Source organism: Capra hircus, chromosome 2, assembly GCF_001704415.2.
Source record: "Capra hircus breed San Clemente chromosome 2, ASM170441v1, whole genome shotgun sequence".
NCBI lineage: Eukaryota > Metazoa > Chordata > Mammalia > Artiodactyla > Bovidae > Capra > Capra hircus.
In genome coordinates this window covers 51478579-51503770 of record NC_030809.1, presented here as the reverse complement: position 1 = coordinate 51503770, position 25192 = coordinate 51478579, and the positions used below count along the sequence as shown (strand labels likewise).

The 25192-nt window shown below is 37.9% G+C and overlaps 1 protein-coding gene across 1 annotated transcript in view; it reads right to left on the bottom strand.

Annotated features, from left to right (window-relative positions):
• Positions 1–25192, bottom strand: part of DNAH7 (dynein axonemal heavy chain 7) — a 260268-nt gene that overhangs the window by 110049 nt on the left and 125027 nt on the right. The window contains exons 29-38 of the mRNA XM_005676291.3: positions 24094–24192; positions 17746–17994; positions 13065–13214; positions 10745–10927; positions 10207–10383; positions 9585–9716; positions 7846–8070; positions 3757–3954; positions 1288–1443; positions 384–552 (exon numbers count right to left, since the gene is read on the bottom strand). Of these exons, the coding sequence (XP_005676348.1) occupies positions 384–552; positions 1288–1443; positions 3757–3954; positions 7846–8070; positions 9585–9716; positions 10207–10383; positions 10745–10927; positions 13065–13214; positions 17746–17994; positions 24094–24192 (1738 nt within the window). The remainder of the gene's footprint in view (positions 1–383; positions 553–1287; positions 1444–3756; positions 3955–7845; positions 8071–9584; positions 9717–10206; positions 10384–10744; positions 10928–13064; positions 13215–17745; positions 17995–24093; positions 24193–25192) is intronic.

The window sequence follows — 25192 nt, the reverse complement described above, 5'->3', positions numbered from 1 at the left end:
GCCTTCTCTGATGGCTCAGCAGGTAAAGAATCTGCCCGCAATGCAGGAGACATGAGTTCAATCCCTGGGTCAGGAGAAGGAAAGGACAACCCACTTCAGTGTTCTTCCCTGAATAACTCGAGGGACACAGGAGCCTGCAGGCTACAGTCCAGTGGATAACAAAGATTCGGACACAACTGAGCAACTAAACACAGCACACAGCACAGACCACAAAGAAGGCAAGCCACTGGGCAGTATTGATCAATGAGGTCACTCTGTTAGGTTACAACAAACAAAGAGACATAGAAAATATAGAAACACTGTAACTCAGGTTGTCTGACAGGATTTCTCTTTCTCCTGCTCTTTATACATAGCCAGAGTGATCACAAACTCTGAAAACATACCTGGAGGTCCCATAGCACACATAATTTGAATGTCCACTAGTTTAATCATAGAACAGTCTTTTAGGTCATACCAATTCCAGTGATCTAACCACTGTCTAAGTAACTCGATGGGAGGCTGGGCCCCATACACCTCTCGAGCAGGCATATTGACATCATCTACAAAGACAACCTGAGAATGAAAGGAGAAAAGGTATTAGAAAACATTAGCATCTTAATATAGTGGCCTATGGTGCAAACAATGTTCAGGCAAAGAATAAGATTACCTTTTTGCGAAGTACATAAGTGAGAAGTGATGATTTTTTGCACATCAGGACTATCTCTTAGCATCCATGTTACCAAGGAACAGGGAGACCGTCTTATTACTCACCTTTATAGTTAACAGTATAGAACTTATTAATCCTCTCATATAACTTGTTTCTCAATATGCTTTCTCTTTTTTCCTTGTACAACTTCAATAAATTAAAATAAATGAGAAAGGTGTGATCTTCAAATGATTATAAACTCTGACTGATAAGAGTGAGGCTGAGAAGGGTATTCTTGGCAGAGGAACACAGAAAAGTTAATTGAGAGCTTGGTTATTTAAAGGCCTAGAGAGCAAGCAGCAAAGACTCTGCTGAGTAAAAATGTTAATGAGAGAATTAGGAAGGAAGATAATTTCCCAGGTGAATATTCTACTTTGAATTCAAAAGGCAACTGCTTGTTTTTAATGTCAAGTTGCCAAATGCACATACAATATAAAAACACTTTTAAGAAGACTTCTTAACCAACATTTGTGCTACATTCATAAAAACTATACTACAAAAGGATGTCAAGTTCTAGTATATCTGGTTTCCTTTCTGAATGTAACAATGCCCAAGAATAGTAACAGTGCTGTATTATATGTATAGAAACAGAGAGCAATTACCATTTTCTTGCCCAAAGGAGGACCAAAAACTCCCTTTCTTCTTTTGTCCAGTTTTGACATGATAATATTTTGCGTTTGAGCTGCTGTAGTTTGTGCTGAGAAGTTAATCAGCAGAGGCTTGTAGATATCTTTATTAAGTTGATTTAAAAGAAAATTCTGTATAATAGCAAGAAATAAGACAAGCCATAGTTGCCATTATGTTTTGATACTTGAAAATAACCAACTAAGCATCATTGCTGATGTACCAAATTTAATCTTCAAGTTTCATAATGTGAAAAGAGACGGAATCAATAGACATAACAGTTACCAAGTCAATGGAATGTCTCTATCTGTCCAGGCCCTGGGCACATGGCTTTTCTGATTTCTAAAAACACCATGTAGAGTACACACTCCTGCTGCTGCTGCTGCTAAGTCGCTTCAGTTGTGTCTGACTCTGCGCGACCCCATAGACGGCAGCCCACCAGGTTCCCCCGTCCCTGGGATTCTCCAGGCAAGAACACTGGAGTGGGTTGCCATTTCCTTCTCCAATGCATGACTGAAAAGTGAAAGTGAAGTCACTCAGTCATGTCCAACTGTTAGCAACCCCATGGATTGCAGCCTACCAGGCTCCTCCGTTCATGGGATTTTCCAGGCAAGAGTACTGGAGTGGGGTGCCAGTTCCTTCTCCAGTACACACTCCTACTCATCATAAAATCATAGGGACTCAGAGCTTAAGAAACTTGGCTTAAGGTCTCAGAAACGAGACAATAACTTAGACTGCCACTTGTCTCTCTGCAGATCAAAGTTCTCTGTTATACAGCTTACTATCTTTCTACAAGTTATCTGACTTTAAGTTAGGAAGCTTACATAATATAATTTGTACTTTCAAAATGGAATTAACTGGAAAGAAGGTACAATTACAATGATTCTTTTATTTATTTATTTATTTATTGTGTTTTTTTACAATGATTCTTAACAAAGATGTTGTGTTCTACAAATCATCTTGTAGAAGAATAATAAAATAGGAAAGTATTTACAGTATATTAAGAAGAAAAAAAGCAGATTACAAAATAATATGCGAAGTATGTTTCCAATGGTGTGAAAAGTAAATTTTTTTTTGGCCTGGGCAGTTTATTAGCTGGACTCCTTGAATCATGTCTTCATTTCCTAATTCTTGATAGTATCTTAGATAAATCCTTTAGCTTTCTGTACATTTTTTTAAAAAATTCAGTCCAACTCAACACCTTGATTTAAAACCTCAGTCTAAACTTCTTCCCTCCCCACTCTTGGATATTCCCTGAAACATACAGCATTTAGTACAATAAAAGCAACATTTCAATCTCTTGGGGAAGAAATTATTCAACAAATAATACCAGAACAATTATTTGACTACATAACCCAAAGTGGGGGCTGTATTAAACATAGAATCGATAAAGAACTATAAACAAATACTACCACAATTGGGGAAAAGAGAATCGACTGGGAACCTGCAATGGGGGAGGGGCCACCAACAGGTCCTCCCCTCTCCTCCACCTGCCTCCTCTATCTTCTTCCTATCCCATAGATGGGTAGTGAGCACAGCTGCAGGGAGAAGGCAAAAGTCCTATTCGCTGGGGTCATTGTGATTCCTCCTGATTAAGGCTATCTTGCCTGCTTCCAGGGCAGCTTCCAAATGTCTGCTCTCTGAGAAGAGCAGATGGGAAGGTTCCTTAGATACTCCAAAGAAACATTCACATTGCACAGTTTGCTTACTGAAGAGGAGTAGTGGCATTCCCTCCCTGCTGTGGGCAGTTATATGGGATGGAGTCCCAGGAATGATCAGGTTCACTTATATTTTACATTGTCCAACTGACCCGGGAGAAACTTGCACTTACGTGCCATGCCAAAGGCTGGAGGTGCTATTCACTCTTAGTTCCAGCCAGCCTTCTGCTTTCAGAAATCTGAAAGTAGAGGCAAGAACTGGTCTTCGATTAGTATGACCCTCTTAAACACAAGAGAACTCAGGTTTCATAAAGCTACTGAGATTTGGGGCATATCTTTTATAACAGCTAACATTTTCTTAACACACAGTGGGTATGATCCCAGAAATTATTAAAGAAAATCAGTCTTATTACCACACAGTAATGTTCACATATTCAATCATTTAGAAAATTAAATATCAACCAAAACACTGTTTTTTTTAAGGCAGATAAAATTCTTTGTCCTATATAAGCTATTTTCATTAAAATACCTTTTAAATGGACAATAATTTAGTGATATAAAGTAGCATATCTTTAATCAATTTTCAAAGATAAATCCTCTTTGGAAAGAGACGTTTTGGTAATTTTGATAATTTGATAATTACTCAAAAATTCTCTACGGTTCCAACATAGAAATGTAGAAATACATAACTATTTTAAAAACACTGCCTACCAGTTCAGGTCATTTAAGAAATAATATTCTTTGGATTATTATGCACATTTTAATAATGTATATTTCTACAATACTTACAATAATGTAAACACTCTTTCCCGTTCCTGTTGGTCCTACAAATATTGAAGGCTTTTGATGGGTGGTCAACAATTCCATTAGTGCAGAGTATCGAATTGTGTCCAGAGTTGGCACAATGATTTCATTAAACATCACATCCTTAGGAATTGGAGGAGCTTCAGCTAACTTCTTTACCCATGGTTCCCATTTTCCTATTCCCTGTTTACAACAAATAACCAAACAGTGAACGTCATGTTTTAAAATACATTCAGAAGCTCTGTACTTCTGCATCAGTGCAGAAAAGACGAAAGATCAAGACCAACAATCCTCGATATGTATACATTTGTTTTTATCCTTTAAAACTCTTCACTCTAATTTTTAAAATTTTGTGTTAAATTAAAGAGATATTGGGGTTTTGTATGGATAAAAATGAAATGGCAATGATGTAACAATTTGATGTCCAGGAACCACTGATTATATCAACCCAAAGATCAGTTACTTTTGCCAAATATTAGATTCCTTAATAGCATTGGGAAAACTGATCTAATCAATGTGTTAAAGAGTAAAGAATATTGTTCAATAAATGTTAACCAATACATAATATTTTTCTACACAGACCATCAGCTGCATTTGTTTGACTTTTATAATGGTACTTGCAACATCAGCTTATTATTTCAAGCAAGATTTCTTTCTCTTTTAAAAAAATTTTATGGGAGTATAGATGATTTACACTGTTGTGTATCTGCTGTACAGCAAAGTGAATCACTTATACATATACATATATCCACTCTTTTTTAGATTATTTTTCCATACACATCATTAGAGTACTGAGTAAAGTTCCTGGTGCTATATATAGGTCCTTATTAGTTATCTATTTTATTTATAGTAGTATGTCTCCTTTTTTAATTGTAGTAAAGAAAAAAAAACACCTAAAATTTACCTTCAACCATTTTTAAGTGTATGTCTCAATATTATTAGCTAAATTCATGTTGATGTGTAAGAGATATCCAGAACAGACAAGATTTCTTAATATGAGATTATTATTATTATGAGGTAACATTACACTGTATCTTTGCATCCTATTAGCTTTGTGAACTAAAGTTTTCATTTGCTAAGGCAGTGTCTATAAACAAAAATTTCAAAAGTATGTTAACTCTCCTTAGAAAAACACCACTGCCCTCTCCATTCTTAGAAAATCCAGTATAAGCTCGTGGTCATTCAAAGTATATTAAAATCCAGACCCATCTTCCTTCACATCTTCCAGTATCCCGCAACCCAGCCGCACTGATGAGTCTACTGTTTCCAAAAATGCCCCAGGTCCCTGGACCTTGACATATGGAACTCTTTTGTCCTAGTGTATGGATCATCAAAAAAGCAAGAGAGTTCAAGACAAACATTTATTTCTGCTTTACTGACTATGCCAAAGCCTTTGACTGTGTGGATCACAATAAACTGGGGAAAATACTGAAAGAGATGGGAATACCAGAGCAACTGACCTGCCTCTTGAGAAACCTGTATGCAGGTCAGGAAGCAACAGTTAGAACTGGACATGGAAGAACAGACTGGTTCCAAATAGAAAAAGGAGTACACCAAGGCTGTGTATTGTCACCATGCTTATTTAACTTATATGCAGAGTACATCATGAGAAATGCTGGGCTGGAGGAAGCACAAGCTGGAATCAAGATTTTCGGGAGAAATATCAAAAACCTCAGATGTGCAGATGACACCACCCTTATGGCAGAAAGTGAAAAAGAACTAAAAAGCCTCTTGATGAAAGTGAAAGAGGAGAGTGAAAAAGTTGGCTTAAAGCTCAACATTCAGAAAACTAAGATCATGGCATCCAGTCCCATCACTTCATGGCAAACAGATAGGGAAACAGTGGCTGACTTTATTTTTTGGGGCTCCAAAATCACTGCAGATGGTGATTGCAGCCATGAAATTAAAAGATGCTTACTCCTTGGAAGGAAATTTATGACCAATCTAGATAGCATATTCAAAAGCAGAGACATTACTTTGTCAACAAAGGTCTGTCTAGTCAAGGCTATGGTTTTTCCAGTGGTCATGCATGGATGTGAGAGTTGGACTATGAGTGCCGAAGAGTTGATGCTTTTGAACTGCGGTGTTGGAGAAGATTCTTGAGTCCATTGGACTGCAAGGAGATCCAACCAGTCCAACCTAAAGAAGATCAGTCCCGGGTGTTCATTGGAAGGACTGATGTTGAAGCTGAAACTCCAATACTTTGGCCATCTGATGCAAAGAGCTGACGCATTTGAAAAGACCCTGAGGCTGGGAAAGATTGAGGACAGGAGGAGAAGGGGACAACAGAGGATGAGATGGTTGGATGGCATCACTGACTGGATGGACATGGGTTTGTGTGAACTCCAGGAGTTGGTGAGGGACAGGGAGGCCTGGCATGCTGCAGTTCAGGGGGTCGCAAAGAGTCAGACATGACTGAGCAACTGAACTGAACTGACACATGACATTCTCCTGAAGAATTCAGGAACTCACACAAGACAGTACTGTCCTTTATTCATTTTTGTATCATTTGGATGTGTTGAGCACAGAGTAGAAAACATAAGGAGGCTAAATTTGCATTACTCTAAAAACAGTATTTCAAAGAAATCACTAGAACTTTCTAAAACTGATGAAGAAACAATGCTCCTTTGATATTCTTAATAATCTTTCTAACATGAATCTTTTGCCACCTTATAGGGAAGGAAAAATTAAGAATCAGAAAACCTGGAACAGATAGTCATTTAGAGACTGTGCAATTCTGGGAAAACCATAAAATATCTCTGAGTCTCAATTCCCTAAATGGTAAAATCTGGAAAATAATCCTATCTTTCCATTTCACTGGGAAATAAAATAAAAGTGATTGTGGGAAAACTTAATAAGCTGCAAAGTGCTCTGAAAATTTAGGATATCATAAAATTAGCAAAGATAAAAAGGTATCTTGCAGTTGGCAGGGTGAAGAGTGTCTTCTGAGGTGAGTTCAGCAATATGATTCTCAAGAATTGTAAAAATTTTTTAATTGATACGCTAATTCCCATTTGATGAACCTATCTTAAAGAAACAATCAGATATGTAAACAATGACTTGTATACAAGAATACTCACCAAAGCACCAAAACTAAAACAACAAAAACACTTCAGTGTGCAAGATTAGGAAACTGAATTGAGCACGGTCCACTGAAATGGTAGAATATAGGGAGTTTTAGAAAAATAAGCTTTATTAAAGCAGCATCAGTGAGATAGAGTTGTTCCCTTTATTAAGGGAAGAAGGATATGAAACTGCCCAGTGAGGATATAGAGTGATTCCAATTTCACTAAAAGCTGCGTATATTTAAATAACGCATGCATGCTAAGTCACTTCAGTCGTGTCTGACTTTGCAACTTTATGAACTGTAGTCCAGCAGGCTCTTCTGTCCATGAATTTCTCCAGGAAAGAATACTGGAGTGGCCTACCATGCCCTCCTACAGGGGATCTTCCCAACCCAGGAGGGAAGAATTCACATTGGCAGGCGGGTCCTTTACCGGCGGGCATTACCACTAATGCCACCCGGGAAGCCCATATTTAAATAACACGTATGCCTAAACTTTGCCCTCAATTACTGTACTTATGGGAGCTGTTACAGAAAAACAAACAAGTGAACACACACCACCCAGGGTATATAGTCCATTCTGTTTGGGAAGTGCTGAATTCCTAACAACCCATCTGCGGTCCTGCAGGAACTCAGCCCGTGAGGCGCTAACCTGCACCATGAACCTCCCAGAGGTGTGTCCTTGAGCAGTACTCACCTGCTGCTAGGCTGGATGTCCTAATGCATGATTGTATGTAATGGCACAGCCGGACCAATCAGCACTTTTATTTATCCCATTTTATCAATGAGAAAAACAAGCCTTGGGGAGATTAAAACCCAGTCCAAGGCTATACAGAAAGAAGCCAGACCCAGATGTGCCTGACTTCACATCCAGCATACCATCTCCTACTCCATGCTGTCTCTTAGGTAGACAGTGGTGACAAGGTGGCCACAGAGCCAATTTGTGCCATGTGTGTCCCAGGGAAACCCTGCCTGATTGACAGGTGCAGATCTTGCTTCAAAACTCTTACCTCAGTGATAAACCGATAATCATAAATTGTTCCTTTCTCAGGGAATGGAACAGTTAGTCGTTTTGAAGATGTCTGTTCAGTTCCACTCAGTAATTTAAATCTATTTCGAGTTATATCTGAAATTGGGCCTTCCATTAGTTCTCGAAGAATCTTACTAAATTTCAACCGATCATCATCTTTACAAGAAGCACCGACAGACCAGATCAAAGAAAACAGAAAAATGCCCTGATTTGGAGAGATGAGAAGATAGAAGGCATTAAAGAATAACTTTAATCCATCCTTGAAGCTTAAATCAGATCACCCAGATTAATATCTTTGAATGGAAATGAATAAATTGATATATGGTAGTAGGTAATCTCGGGATTTTGTAATAATTAGTTTTTTCTATTAAGTTACATGTCATAAAATCTTACTATCAGAGAAGACAATATAATGCAAAGCATAAATTCTAGGCATAGTAAAAACTTAGAATGATTAGTCTGGTAAATCAGGTGCAAATTCAAGTATACAGCTGAACTTTGATATTAGAAAGAACATTGAGATAACTTTTTATTAAAGTAAAAGCATATTTTAATAAAGAATAATCAACTCACAATATATGTTTATTAAATTTGATACAATGTTTTGTAAAGTAAAACAAATTCGTACACTTTCATTTACCTGTTGTAATAATTATCCAAGCATTGACTGTATCATTAGAACCAAAGTCCTGCAAGCTTTCTTATGACTCAGGCAGAGGGAACAGAACAAGACACCGCTCAAATAAGAGGGTCTGTTTGTTTGTTTTAAAATCAAATCTCCTTTTCCATGCCAAAGCTAAAACAGTTCTGACTATACTCATAAAAGTTGTGAACTCTAGCTTGACACCATTCATCTACACTTAGATTATTCAGACTCTTTTTGAAAACTATTTTAAATGAAATTTAAAATGCATTTCATAAAAAAAGCAGAAAAGTAACACTGACTACATTAAAAGTGCTACCATTAGCCATATGTAATTTTTTATTAAAGAAGATTCAAGGTCTGTTGATAATTTTATTCCTATATTTAAAACATTTATAGATTATATATCTTCTTGCTTTCTTAATTCTAAATATTTATATACACACATATATTTTAAATATTTATATCTCATGAAAAAGGAGAAACATTAGGGAAGAAAAAAATATATTATAATTTGGAGGTTGAAGGGGGAAGTGAATCTTGTCAAATGGTCATTGACATTTTGGGGACTGATCATCTTTGCTGTGTGCTGTGCTCAGTTGCTCAGTCTTGTCTGACTGTGACCCCATGGATTGCAACTCACCAGGCTTCTCTGTCCATGGATATTCTCCAGGCAGGAATACTAGAGTGGGTTGCCATTCCCTCCTCCAAGGAATCTTCCCAACCCAGGGATTGCATCCAGATCTTGCACTGCAGGCAGATTCTTTACCAACAGAGCTGCCATCATCTTTGAGACTGGGCCAAATGATTCAAGGTATCAGTAGCAGATCTGTGGGGGTCACTGGCTCCACCCAAACTTCATGACTCAATACAACACCAGCCAAGGAGTTTTCCTATCAGCACCTGGTATTTGGGACCTGATTCTTTCTCACTGTTCAGCTTCCACCCATTATCCAGCCTCCAGTTCCAGGAAAAATGAGGTTAATTAATTAGGAAAATTTACTGGGGAAAGCAATAAATCCTTTTCTATTGCAAGATTCAAAGACTTACCTCATGTAAAGAGTACATGGACTTACCTCAAGTAAAGAGTAAGTTTCTCGATCATGTCTCTCTCTTACTTTGACTTCATCAGCAAAGTCACTCATAAAACAGTCTATCAGATTCATTAGGGATCGGACTAAGTTTGTATCTGAAGTAGGAGATAATTCCTGAAAAATCAGAGAAAAAATCTATGAAGCAGTTTAAATGAGGCACTAATTTAAACAGTATCAACTAATTTTTATTGAACTCATCTAGTTATAACAGCCAAAACATCTACAAAAAGGTGTTAGTATTATAATTCTAGTTTTATAAGAGGGAAACTATTTTTAAAGTAGTAGTTCATCAGAAATGAGAGATCACCTTTTAGAATATTTTCACCTAGATGTGATTAGGTGGGACTTCAAGTTTGTTTTTTTAAGGGAAAAGATTATCATCCATACATTTTCTCAACCCATAAGATGCTTTGTTTAAAAAACTTTTTTGGAGAACTATATTAATGAAAAATTTTAAACTTTAATAAGAGTTTTTAATCAAACTAATTAAGAAATTATTTTAATATCTGGTAGCTGACAATAAAGTAGAAATTAAAATGTATATATATGGCTAATTTGGATTTTCCATTAATTTTTTAAATCTTAAAACTTTCATCTCTCTTACCTTTGTATGTTTCCTAATAAATTCAACAGAAACAGGAACCATTCTGTCAAATAAGCCTATTATAAATTCCTTCTGAATAACAGTAATTGTAGCAGGTAAAAGATTTATCCAAGACAACATTAGTGGTCTCCAGCCTAGCATATGAGGCTCCATGTATATCATCCCACATCTGGAAACCTGGAAAAACAATCACTGTTTACCACCAAGGTACTGCTTATAAAAGAAGGATGACTCAGTACATCTGTTTTTTACAGTTTTCAGGAAACTTGTGGAGGAAAAAGGCATACTTTTATACAATTTCCTCATCTAAATTTTCATGTATGACTTTACCAAATGGTCCTAGACAAAGAGGGAAATATCCCTGACTCTTATCATTGTCAAGGTATGTCAACAGACATGTCTGCCCTTGGAGAATCACAGATGGCTGTTAGAATGAATTCTGTAAATACTTTTTTTCAGCTAGAGGCAAAATTACTAAGCAATAAACACACTTATAACATTTCAAATTTATTAGCAGATGTGAAAATCGAGAACTTACAGTGGCAGGAGAAGCAACTTCTAAATCCATCGGCTCAAAAATAAGATTCATCTGTGGTGACATTTGGATAATCTCGCCACTCATCAGACATAGCTTTTTGTTATCATCCAGCACAGTGTTCATATTCTCAATCCATACTGCATCTACTGGCCCATCAAAAATTAACCATTTCCTATCTGGTGTCTGGTTCATGCAGATGGTGAATAAAGGGCAAAAATGGTTATGGAAGGAAAGAGTTCATTCATGTTATTTTACAGTTTTAAAATGTATCTCCTAAAACTAATTTCACCATCAAAATGTAAAGGCACCTTTGGAATAGAGTGCATATTTGTGTGAATATACATACATATTCACTAAAGAAGCCTAATATGTGCCATGGATGAGACAAACTTTAACATCTTAAGATTTTGTCTTTTCCAATGTCTCTGAAATCATATACAACATATTTTAGAAAAGTGAAAAAAAATGCAACTGCCAGGGAAAACAATTTTAATTGTCTGACTATATAGACATTCCTATTTAGTATTCCTACAGATCAATTATTCTTGTGTGTTAGGTCAAATTTTCTGTTCCCTCCACTGAATGAATTCACCCACATACTCATCCTTCTCGGGCTGAACTGTCTTGTGGTCATATAATATCGGGCATTAATATCAATATAATGTTCACAGTCCCACAGTGAGAAAAACTGATTCTCTTTTCCAGACCCTGATGAAGAAGCCATCCTGTGGACACAGATGATGCCTTGGGTTCACCTTCAGCAAATGCACACTTGAGTTGAAGTAGTGAGGGATTTGAATCCACCTTAACAACTTCTCCATCCTGTGATCAAAAGCATTAATCCACGAGACAGTGGGTCTGTCTGGACTCAAGTCACCCATAGCCACACTCAGAAGCTAGCTCTGGAAGCATGGAAGAGTGTGTTGTCTTGGAGAGAAAACCTTCAGATCAACTTTTCCTCCTGCTGTTGGGTTCTTAAGCCTGTTAGGGTCCACCCTGAGAAACACTCCGCTGACGGTAAGCAGGTGGGCCCTGCAACAACTGGGAGACCTCACTTTTAATCTGGCTTTCCTATTTCCCAGCTGTGTGACTTGGGGACAGCTACTTAACCTTCCTGAGGCTAATATTTATGGGATGTAGCTTCCTGGAAAATATAACACATACTATGTAGCTAAGTATAAAATGAGAGGTATCTCATGATTCTTTCAGTATAAGTGATGCGATAGTACACATTATCTAGAGACTTCACACATTAATCTGGGCCGGAGCACATTTACTGTGACAAGAAAGGATCTGAGAAGTTTCATCAGTGGCCCCAGATCTCTCTGTGCCCCACCTGTACCTCCTGACACTGCGCAAGATCTCTGCCCCGTGAGAGCCGATCCTCACGTGATTCATGGCTCAAGGTCCTTCAGGAAGATAAAAGTATAGCTGCGATTTAACGTTTTTCTGTCATTACACTGACTCATGACTGTCTTGTCCTTAAATGAGTAGACAGCACCAAACTTAGGATGTATGGTAGTCAGAATAAAGGTTAACATAAATATATATATATGTGTGTGTGTGTGTGTGTGTGTGTGTGTGTGTATATATATATATATATATATAAGATTTAACAAAGCAATTAAATGTCTCTAGCCTAGGCCCCTTTTCCTGTAGGACTAGCCTTAACAAGCTGTCTCTATCTGATCATAGTCCATGGAGAGACTGCGAACACAACAACCAAGGTAACATTTATTGGTCTGTGGCCTTTCTTAGAGTGGGCAGCAGCCCCTCAGCAGGGTACACCGGGAAGGGGCAAGCTCCCACTCCCCTTCCCAGAGGTCAGCAGCTGGCACCCCTCGCGTTCTCCTCCCACAGGCAGCTCATGCTCTCCCGGCACACTGGAGGGAAGTCCTGGAGCTGCTCTGCCATTTGCTCTTTCAGCCCTGGAGTCTGTCTGGCAATTAGTGGGTGTGACAGTGACAGCCAGCTGAGCAGCAGGGCAAAGAATGTTACTGATGGATCAAAAGGCTCCCGCCATTCAGACGCTCTCCTGGCTGGCTCACCTAGCCTGGAAAACGAGCGCCAGAAATGCTCTCCTCAGCCTCCTTCCCTCGTGCCCTTTCTTCTGTGCATACTGAGGAGGATATGCCTGCCCCCATGGCCTCTGGCCGTCTTTGTAGACTCACAAGTGCTCTTCACAGAAACTCTGCCACACTATTCAGTACTGCACTTTAAATATGTACCTTGAACTATAAATACAAAAGTTTACTCGAAACTGAAAAAATCAGAGCTCTCATAGCCTTTCCAAGTCGAAATGCAAAGTGTTGGCACTTACCGATGAAGCAGCAAATGCTCTGAAACTGACAGCAAGCACCCCGTCGGACCACTCATGGGACACTAAGTCAAACTGTCCATACAGCTGGCCCATGGTGACGGACTTCGGATTTAAAACAGTAATCTGAACCTTGTTTTCTTCCATTAACCCCTTAATAGAAAACAATTATTTATTTATTGAAAAGAACACTGTCTTTATTCATGGAAAACATGATTGTGTATGTAGATAATCCTAAAGACTCTAAAAGAAACTATCAGAAGTAAAGAGTTCACTTAACAAGGTTCCAGAGTTCAAGGTCATTATCTAAACACTGTATTTTCTAAATAATGTCAATGAAAAGCTTAACAATAAAATTTAGAAGTACAATTTACAAATGGATTTAAAAACTCATAAGATACTTAGGGATAAATCAGTAAATGTTGGTCGAGATCTATAAATAGTTGTTATTATATGCTTTACGGGTTAGATATTCTTTTCTGTTTTTCCTTACAAACCTTAAAAATGTTAACACCATTCTAAACTCACTGGCATTACAAAAACAGGTCTGGGGCTGAATTTGCCCCATGGGCTGAACTTGGATGATTCTTGCTACAAAACATTCTTAGAGTGAAAATTAAATAATTAAAATATATGGAAATATGTACCATTTTCACGTTGTGAAAAAGTTCATATTGTTAAGTTGACAGTTTCCACTAAAACTTTGAAAACTGTTATATGGAATTAATAAGAGATATTAATGGACCTAGGGCATAAGCTTTTTTATGTTTCTAACTGGTAGTTTTTTTAGAAGAGCTTTAGGTTTATAGAAAAATTGAACAGAAAGTACTGTATATATATTCACATATATTCCCTCCACCTCCCACCCCACACACAGTTTCCCCTATTATTAAAGCCTAGCATTGGTGTGGTGCATTATTATGAGTGATGAACTGATATGGATATCTTGTTATTGACTAAATCCCATGGCTTACTAAGGTTTACTCTTTGTATTGGACAGTTCTATGGATTTTGCCAAATACATTATATCATGTATCCACCATTACAACATATACAGAATAGTTTCACTGTGCTCTACTTATTCACTATCATTTTTTTTTTTCGGTTCAGATCAGTTCAGTCGCTCAGTTGTGTCCAACTCTTTGAGACCTTATGGACTGCAGCATGCCAGGCTTCCCTCTCCATCACCAACTCCCAAAGTTCACTCAAACTCATGTCCATAGTTGGTGAAGCCATCCAACCATCTCATCCTCTGTCATCCCCTTCTCCTCCTGCCCTCAATCTTTCCTAGCATCAGCATCTTTTCAAATGAATCAGTTCTTCACACCAGGTGGCCAAAATATTGGAGTTTCAGCTTCAGCATCGATCCTTCTAATGAAATCAGGACTGATTTCCTTTAGGATGGACTGGTTGGTTCCCTTTGCAGTCCAAGGGACTCTCAAGAGTCTTCTCCAACACCACAGTTCAAAAGCATCGATATTTCAGCACTCAGCTTTCTTTATAAAGCCCAGCTCTCACATTCATACATGACTACTGGAAAAATCATAGCTTTGACTAGACGGACCTTTGTTGGCAAAGTAATGTCTCTGCTTTTTAATAGGTTGTCTAGGTTGGACATAGCTTTTCTTTCAGGCAGCAAGCATCTTTTAATTTCATGGCTGCACTCACCATCTGCGTGATTTGGAAGCCCAAGAAAATAAAGTCAGACACTGTTTCCACTGTTTCCCCATCTATTTGCCATGAAGTGATGGGACCAGATGCCATGATCTTAGTTTCATGAATGTTGAGTTTTAAGCCAACTTTTCACTCTCCTCTTTCACTTTTATCAAGAGGCTCTTTAGTTCTTCTTCACTTTCTGCCATAAGGGTGGTGTCATCTGCACATCTGAGGTTATTGATATTTCTTCCAGCAACCTTGATTCTAGCTTGTGCTTCATCCAGCCTGGCATTTTGCATGATGTACTCTGCATAGAAGTTAAATAAGCAGGGTTACAATATACAGCTTTGACTTACTACTTTCCCAATTTGGAGCCAGTCTGTTGTTCCATGTCCAGTTCCAACTGTTGCTTCTTGACATGCATACAGATTTCCCAGGAGGCAGGTCAGGTGGTCTGGTATTCCCATCTCTTGAAGGATTTTCCACAGTTTGTTGTGATCCACACGGTCAAAGGCTTTGGCGTAGTCAATAAAGCAGAAGTAAATGCTTTTCTAGGATTCTCTCTCTCAATGATGCAATCGATGTTGGCAATTTGATCTCTGGTTCTTTTCCCTTTTCTAAATCCAGCTTGAACATCTGGAATTTCACAGTTCATGTACTGTTTAAGCTTGACTTGGAGAATTTTGAACATTACTTTGCTAGCATGTGAGATGAGTGCAATTCTGCAGTAGTTTGAACATTCCTTGGCATTACCTTTCTTTGGGATTGGAATGAAAACTGACTTTTTCCAGTCCTGTGGCCACTGCTGAGTTTTCCAAATTTGCTGGCATATTGAGTGAAGCACTTTCACAGCATCATCTTTCAGGATTTGAAACAGCTCAACTGGAATTCCATCACCTCCACTAGCTTTGCTCCTAGTGATGCTTCCTAAGGCCCACTTGACTTCACATTCCAAGATGTCTGGCCCTAGGTGAGTGATCACACCACTGTGGTTATCTGGGTCATGAAGATCTTTTTTGTATAGTTTTTCTGTGTATTCTTGTCACCTCTTCTTAATATTTTATGCTTCCATATCTTTTCTGTCCTTTATAGTGGCCATCTTTGCACGAAATGTTCCCTTGGTATCTCTAATTTTCTTCAAGAGATCTCTAATCTTTCCCATTTTATTGTTTCCCTCTATTTCTTTGCATTGATATTTGAAGAAGGCTTTCTTATCTCTCCTTGCTATTCTTTGGAACTCTTCATTGAGATTGGTCTATCTTTCCATTTCTTCTTTGCCTTTTGTTTCTATTCTTTTCTCAGCTATTTGTAAGGTCTCCTCAAACAACCATTTTGCCATTTTCCATTTCTTTTTCTTGGGGATGGTCTTGATCATTGTCTCCTGTACAATGTCATGAACCTACATCCATAGTTCTTCACGCACTTTATCTATCAGATCTAATCCCTTGAATCCAACTGTCACTTCCACTGTACAATTGTAAGGGATTTGATTTAGGTCATACCTGAATGTAACAACATACTAAGTTCAGCTCTCCCACACTGCTTTCTGCCCACCACCAGTGGAGCTTGGGGCATGAAATACCAAACTGAGGAAAAGATATGGGAATAATAATATGAAGCAGTAAAATAAACTCAAGGTCATTGCTTTCTTCTTTGTTCCCAGAAAGGGAATAACAATATGTCATCCTTAACTCAGAAGCATGGGAAAGCTCTATTAGAATATCTCAGTCAGGACAAAGTTGCTGCCATCAAAGAAAGATTTTTGTCCCAAATGCAGCAGAGCTAGTGTGAAGCTGCAGGTTGTAGGCAGTGACTATGAAGCCGCATTTACCTTACCACAATGTCACTCTTCGAATTTCCTGGTAATGAATCACTTTGAGGCTTTATATTGTCCCAGAATACATGGTCATAACCTTCACCTTTTTAAATCTTTTAGTGGCACCACATTTGGCTTTTAGAGATGCATTTTTATAGCAAAATAATTAGTTTATATAGTAATAAAACAACAAAGGAGGAAGAATGCAAACAAAAACTCAGCAAAAGAAGGCAAGATGGATAAAAGGAAAGGGAGGCGAAGAAAGGAAAGCACATGTAAGGATAAAAGCATCAAGGGAAAGATGACAGAAATAAGCACACATCAGTTTGATAATAAATACAAATGAATCTAAATTCCCCAATGAGAAGATAAGGCCATCAAATGGAGAAAATAAAAGTCAGACTATTTACTCTCCATAAAAAAGTAAATCACAGTGACAGTCAGAGTCACAATTATCAAACATGGGCAAATATGCATGCAAGGAAAAAGCAGGGGTTGCAATACTGAAATTAGACACAGGGGATCCATGGCAAATAATACAAGTACATAATATTATACTGGCTGAAGGGGGAGGCTCCACAATGAAGGTATAATGATACAAATCCCATTTGGCTACAAACATTGAAATATATGTGGCAAAAATTATTTGAAATACAAAGATAAGTAGACACAAATGCAGTATTAGTTGGAGAATTTAAAGCCTCACTCCTTTAGCATATCAAAGTAGATCAAACTGAGTCAACTAGGACAGTAATTTTGAATAATATAATTATCATTATTTACTATGCTTACATACCTATTCTATTATGCATACACACAACACACACACTTCAATTCAATACCACTAGCAGACAGCACTAGAGGAAGTTTGCATTATGAATCTGAACATCAAGAAAATAAAATACACTCTCCTATGAAATTATAAATTACTCTAGTAAAGTATAAGGTTTTTTCACATTTTCAGATTTTTTTATACAATGAACATGTTACCTTTATAATCAAACTTTTTTAAAAAGAATCAAAGGCTTTGAGGCAAATCTGTGGCATATTCTTTATATGCTGAACTTCCTACTTGAATCATATTACTTTTCTATTTTCTCTGTATTTTCATAATTTTAAGTTGCTGCATTAAAGTATCCTTTTAAGTGACCATACATTCTATCTTACACAAAGCTGATTATTGGTAAGTTGATGTATTAATACCACACTTACCTTTTCACACAGGTCATTCAATGCTCCAGCTAAGACGCGATATGCACTGGTTTTCCCTCCAAATGGTTCTCCAACAATCATAAAGCCATGGCGCACAATCATCATCTCATATATCTGAAGGATCTTCTCAGAAAAGAATCTGGTCATTTGCAAATTCATGGAGTCACAGTTGTCTTTGATAGCTCCCAGCAAATCGTTGTAATCTGGTTTTGGTAATTTCACCCCAGGAAACAAATCTGAAGTAATTCCCTGATGATAGATGATTTGGATGTTTATATTGACATTACATAGCTATAAACTCTCATATTATCTCTCTATATATGTTTGTATGTATATGTGTACATCTATACACATACGTATATGTTTATAAACTTGATAAAATTTCTCACATCTTCTTATTTAACACTGATGAAAATAGAGCCATTAAATAATAGCTCAGTATTTTTAACAGCTTCATAGAGGTATGACTGACATACAATGAACTGCTTATATTTAAAGGGCATAATTTGATAAGTGAAACCACCAACTCAATGAAGATAATCAACATATCAACCACTGCCACACGTTTCCTTATGATCTTTTGTAATCCTCCCCTTTCCTCTCCTTGACACCTACCTCCATCCCCAGACAATCAGCACACACACTAATTTGCTGTTTCTATTTTTAATTTCATTGCCTAGACTTTAATAGGGATGAAATTGCACATTATGTGTACTACTTTTTTAAAATCTCGCTTCTTTCACTCGGCACAAAGGTTTGAAAACTCAGACATGTCACTGCACATATCAATAGTTCATTGCACTGAAGTAGTCCACCATACTGAGGGGCCGGTTTTTAAATCCATTTTCCTGCTGATGGACATTTTCGTTGTTTTTCGTTTTGGAAATAAATAAAGATGCCATGAGCACGTACACACAAGTCTTTGCATGGACAAATGCTTTCAATTCTCTCAAGTGAATACTGAGAAGTGGAATACTTGGATAGTACCCTCAGATGGTAAAGAATCTGCCTGCAATGCAGGAGACCTGGGTTCAACTCCTGGGTCAAGAAGATCCCCCAGAGAAGGGAATGGCAACCCACTCCAGTATTTTTGCCTGGAGAACTCCATGGATGGAGGAGCCTGGTAGGCTGCAGTCCATGGCATCGCAAAGAGTCAGTCACTACTGGATGACTAACACAACACAATGGCAAGTATGTGTCTAACATTTGAAGAAACTGTCTGCTTTCCCAAATGGTTGTCTTATTTTAAATTCCCCTCAGCAGTGTATGAGAGTTTCAATATTTGGTATAATCAGTATTTTTTTAATAAGTGTGTAACAGTATCTTGCTATGGCTTCAATTTGTATTCGCTAAAAAGTAACACTTTTGTGTTACTTTTGTGCCATATGTATATCTTCTTTAGTGAAATGTTTGTTCAAATCTTTTGTTGTTCTTGTTCTTTAGTCGCCAAGTCATGTGCAACTCTTCATGACCCCAAGGACTGCAGCACGCCAGGCATCCCTGTCCTTCACCAGCTCCCAGAGTTTGCTCAATCTCAAATCTTTTGCCTATTTTAATGGGTTTATTTTCTTCATGGGAAGTTTTGACCATTCGTTAAGCATTCTACTTACAAGTGCTTCACCATACATCTAACAGGCAACTATTTTTTATAGCTCTAACTTGTCTTTCATTCTCCTACAGTGTATTTCAAAGAGCAAAGTTTTTAATTCTGATGAGCCTATTTTATCAATTTATTGTTTCATGCATTGTGCTTTTGGTGGTGTATTCAAGAAATTTTCACCTAACCCAAATTCACAAGAGATTTGTCCTGTTTTCTTCTTCAGATGTTGTAGTTTTAGATTTTTTCAGTTAAAAAGTTAAAAGATGAACTTTATCTGATTTCAAGGCTTATTATAAGAACAGTATCATACTAGCATAAAAATAGACAAAATATAACAATGGAACAGAAGAGGGAGACCAAATATAGATTCACACACATATGAAAACTCATTCTCAAGCAAAAATAATCCAGTAAAGATTTAAAAAAATAGTCTTTGAACAAAGTATGCTAGGATACCTGGATTTATCAAAATAATGAACTTGAATCCATACCTCATATCATACATAAAAATTAGTTTAACAGTATTTTAATCAGTGTAGTGGGTAGTATGTTAATCCTTTTAGTGTTTCTCAAAAATTTATGTCAGAATGTCACCTTATCTGGAAATAAGATCTTTGCAGATGTAATTAGATCAGATGAGATCCTACTGGACCCTAACTCCAGTGACTGGTATCTATACAACATAAAGGAGAGGAAGTTGCAAACTCGAAGACTCCTGGAAACAAGGCCATTCTAGTGATGGGGACAGAAGCTGAAGCCACCAGGGAACCACCAATGACAAGCCAAGGAACATCAAAGATCGTCAGCAGCCAGCAGAAGCTAAGAAAAAGCAAGGAAGGGTTCTTTCCTAAAGAATCTTTACCTTCTTTCAGAGGTAACCAACAGCTTATTTCAGACTTTTATCCTCCAGAACTGTGAGAAAATAAATTTCTGTTGTTTTAAGCCACCAGGTTTGTGGTGCTCTGTTATGGAAGCTTTAGAAAAATAATATAATCACATAATATAGAATTGGAGAGAACTGCAATTCCACATATAGTTTATATGAAAATATAAAGTCACTTTCAAGGTCTAAGAAACATTCCTTTATAAACCACTAAGGCTATTTCATAAGCATTATAGCAACTTAGGGTTTCCCTGTTGGCTCAGTTGGTAAAGAATCTGCCTGCAATGTGGGAGACCTGGGTTCGATTCCTGGGTTGGGAAGATTCCCCTGGAGAAGGGAATGGCAACCCACTCCAGTATTCTGACCTGGAAAATTCATTTCTGGGGAATTCATGTCTGGCCTGGAGACCTCAGTCCATGGGGTCGCAAAAAGTCAGACACAACTGAGCGACATTCATTTCACTTCACAGCAACCTATGTGAGAAATACAACTATTCTTTTCACTCTGAAGATGAAAGCGAAAATTCAGAAGAGCTTACCATGAAAGCATGCACTTGAGTTATACCTTAGAACTGACAAACTTTCAGTTTGACCACTCTTAAATTTATTTCTTTAAATGCTGTTACAGAGAAACCGACTCCAGCTCAGAGCAGTAAGTTTCCTTTGGGTAAAGGAGAGACAAAGACAATGCAGTAGGATGTAGCCTGGCTAAGTGGCTGCAATTCTCTTTCTGTCATATACTGGCCAAGACCCCAAGTAACTTATCAACTCTACCTCGCTTATATTATCTGTAAAATGGAGATAATGACAGCTCCTGTCCTACTGGGGGCTTGTTAGTTGCTCAGTAGTGTCTGACTCTTTGCGACCCTATGGACTGTATCTCACCAGGCTGCTCTGTCCAGGGGATTCTCCAGGCAAGAATACTGGAGTGGGTTCAGTTCAGTTCAGTTCAGTTCAGTAGCTCAGTTATGTCTGACTCTTTGCAACACCATGAACTGCAGCACGCCAGGCCTCCCTGTCCATCACCAACTCCTGGAGTCCACCCAAACCCATGTCCATTGAGTCGGTGATGCCATCCAACCATCTCATCCTCTGTCCTCCTCTTCTCCTACCCTCAATCTTCCCCAGCATCAGGGTCTTTTCAAGTGAGTCAACTCTTCGCATCAGGTGGCCAAAATACTGGAGTTTCAGCTTCAACATCAGTCCTTCCAACGAATACCCGAGACTGATCTCCTTTTAGGATGGACTGGTTGGATCTCTTTGCAGTCCAAGGGACTCTCAAGATTCTTCTCCAACATCACAGTTCAAAAGCATCAATTCTTCGGCGCTCAGCTTTCTTTATAGTCCAACTCTCACATCCATACATGACCACTGGAAAAACCATACCCTTGACTAGACAGACCTTTGTTGACAAAGGAATGTCTCTGCTTTTTAATATGCTGTCTAGGTTGGTCATAACTTTCCTTCCAAGGAGTAAGCATCTTTCTTTTAATCTCATGGCTGCAATCACCATCTGCAGTGATTTTGGAGCTCCCCAAAATAAAGTCAGCCACTGTTTCCATTGTTTCCTCATCTATTTGCCATGAAATGTTGGGATTCCCTGGTGGGTCAAATGGTAAAGCATCTGCCTGCAATGTGAAAGATCTGGATTCGATCCCCAGGTTGGGAAGATCCCCTGGAGAAGGAAATGGCAACCCACTCCAGTATTTTTGCCTAGAAAATTCCAAGGATGGAGGAGCCTGGTGGGCTACAGTCCATGGGGTCGCAAAGAGTCGGACATGACTGAGCGACTTCACTTCACTTTGATGGAACCAGATGCCATGATCTTAGTTTTCTGAATGTTGAGCTTTAAGCCAACTTTTTCACTCTCCTCTTTCACTTTCATCAACAGGCTCTTTAGCTCTCCTTCGCTTTCTGCCATAAGGGTGGTGTCATCTGCATATCTGAAGTTATTGATATTTCTCCCAGCAATCTTGATTCCAGCTTGTGCTTCTCATGATGTACTCTGCATAGAAGTTAAATAAGCAGGGTGACAATATACAGCCTTGACGTACTCCTTTTCCTGTTTGGAACCAGTCTGTTGTTCCATGTCTAGTTTTAATTATTGCTTCCTGACCAGCATACAGGTTTCTCAAGAGGCAGGTCAGGTGGTCTGGTATTCCCATCTCTTTCAGAATTTTCCCCAGTTTATTGTGATCCACACAGTCAAAGGCTTTGGCATAGTCAATAAAGCAGAAATAGATGTTTTTCTCGAACTCTCTTGCTTTTTTGATGATCCAGCAAACGTTGGCAATGTGATCTCTGGTTCCTCTGCCTTTTCTAAAACCATCTTGTACATCTGAAAGTTCACAGTTCACGTATTGCTAAAGCCTTGCTCGGTAACCATACCCTTCTCCAGGGTATCTTACTGACCAAGGAATCAAAACCAGATCTCCTACATCACAGGCAGATTCTTTATCATCTGAGCCACCAGTGCTTAGGAGTAACTATTCATAAAGCTCTTAGATTAGGGTTGGGTCCATTGTAAATGCATAGTGTTTGCTAAGTAAGCAAAAATATCTTCTCAGATTGTTCAAATTATTTATGGTTAACCTTAAAGAAGCAGACAATTCCATATCTGGTAGTTAGTGGTTCTCAATCAAGACCAGTTCCTTTCACAAGTTCCTCTCTGCCAGGTAGAGAGTAGGGAATTCATGGAATTGTCCTTCTGGTTGTATTACTGTGAAAGTCCAGAGATACTGGGGGGACCAGGGATGCCAAGAGTTTGTAGCGTATGGGATAGTCTCTCACAACTGGGAACTATCCTACTTGAAAATGCCAGTTATGCTCCATTTGTAAAATACTGCTCAAGAAATATTTGCTCAATGAATACACAGCTATAGGAGAATACATCTAAATGAGATATACCTCTACTTCATAAAAATAAATATAGCTTTACTTATGTTTATTCCTGGAAAATCTGTACAGTATACTAGTACCAAAGAAACAGGGAAATTTTTAACAAGAAATTTTGAACCAATTCCCTGAAAACTTGATCTATAAAATATTTGCACTGTCAGTTCCAAATACTAACGGGAGCTTCTTTTAGAATGATGAAACACTGTTCCTATGGATAGCTGAGGGCACTGGAGCACACCACAGTGGCACAGTCACTTCTCTCCTCCCTATGAGAGTCTTCTGATCTCAGTCTCTACACACTGGAAGCTAACTGTCCATACCTCACGGCAGTGCAAGACAGAGGAACTCTACCACGTGTCAGCAGCCCACTACCCACCACCCCCAGTCACTTCTGCTGAGAATGGGAAAAGAAAAACAATGACATCACATGACAATACAGGGACTTTAACCGTCACTCTAATAATTCTTTACAATTACTTATAATCTAAGTTTTAAATATAACAATATTATTAAACCTAGTTCTTAAATTATCCTGAAAAAAAAAACAATTTCATAAAAGACACTGCACTCTTTTGAAGAAATCAAGCTTATTTTTTACTTCTTCGATCATTAATTTTGACAAACATTTGCAAAGTATCCCTCTGTGTAAGGGATTCGGTGGTGTGTTTAACCAATTACTTTCTTCCATGGAGTCTATTTCCTAGTGAGATTTATAAGCAGAAAATCTGTGACTTTTGTGTGTTTATTATATTCTGCAGTAGAAAAAAGTACTACTTAAAAAATCCCAAGTTATTAAAAGTTACTTGTAACAACAAAGCTAGCTAAACACATTTCAAATAAAACATGGAGTGACCTATGTTTCTCTGTTTTCTACACTGGAAGTTTCTCAATGGGACTTGAAAACTTGGACACTTGATAAATACATTTTTACAAGACTTTTGATACATTAGAGTATAAAATATTCTTACCTCAAAGAGTGGTAAATCATGGGACAAAAATTTTGGCAAATTTACATCAATAATAGATCTAAGCAGCAGAATTTCTTCATTTTCATTTGGATATTTCAGCTGAAAGAAAATATACTCATGATGACATCTGTATCTGTTAACTGCACTCCATGCCTGTTCATACACACAAGCACCCAGGCCCCAGAGGGCCTTCAAACCCATGCAAAGATGTCATTTATTTTCATTTCACTGGGCTGTTATTAATTTCAGAAACTGACAATTATACTTGTTGAATTTTATACTAGCACATAATGAAATTCTAAGTTTAACTAACTACCTTTTCATAGACACTCTCGGTAAAAAGCTATTGGTCATGATTTTCAGAGTTTGGAAGTTGCCATTGCTTCTATCCTGGGTAAGACCTTGCCTGTCCTATGCATTCAAAACCAGCAGTCAGTTGATAAGTGTAAATAGTCATTAAAAATGGGGATTCATTAAAATATTTAAAGTTAAAACATATAAATATTCACTCATTTGCCCATATTTTGGTGTCAAGGCTTTTTCTCTGAGGGTGGAGTTCTGCACAATTTTTCTTGTACAAAACAAAACCAAAAACAATCAATAATGAGTCACCGCTCTAGATTTTTTGTGTTTTATTGTTTCTGTTTTTTAAAGATAATCATTCTCTTCAAAGATACTTAGGAGACAATCTAAATGTAGCATCCTCATGAATTGTTCTTTTTCAGTCTTACTTTTCTTATCCACATCTAATTTCAAGTTAACTTTTTAGCATTTTATCTTTACTCAGTTTTTCTTAAACAAGGAACTCAGTTTTCATAAAAACAAACCTCTTCTTTTCATGCTCATATACCATCAGTTTCATTGACAATTAATTAAAGGACATAACAACAATAACATAACCAACTAGCTTCAGAAAGTTTCGAGAACAAGTCACCTGACCATAAGTGGGAGGGCAGGGTGGCATGCCACCTTCTGACTGCACACTTGGTACTAGCATGCTTGAGTGTGTTCCCCTGGCAGCGGGGAGAGGGCTGGTTAACGCACTGTCACTTGAGTAGAGGGTGCTTTGGAAAATATATATTAAATTCCAAAACACCTG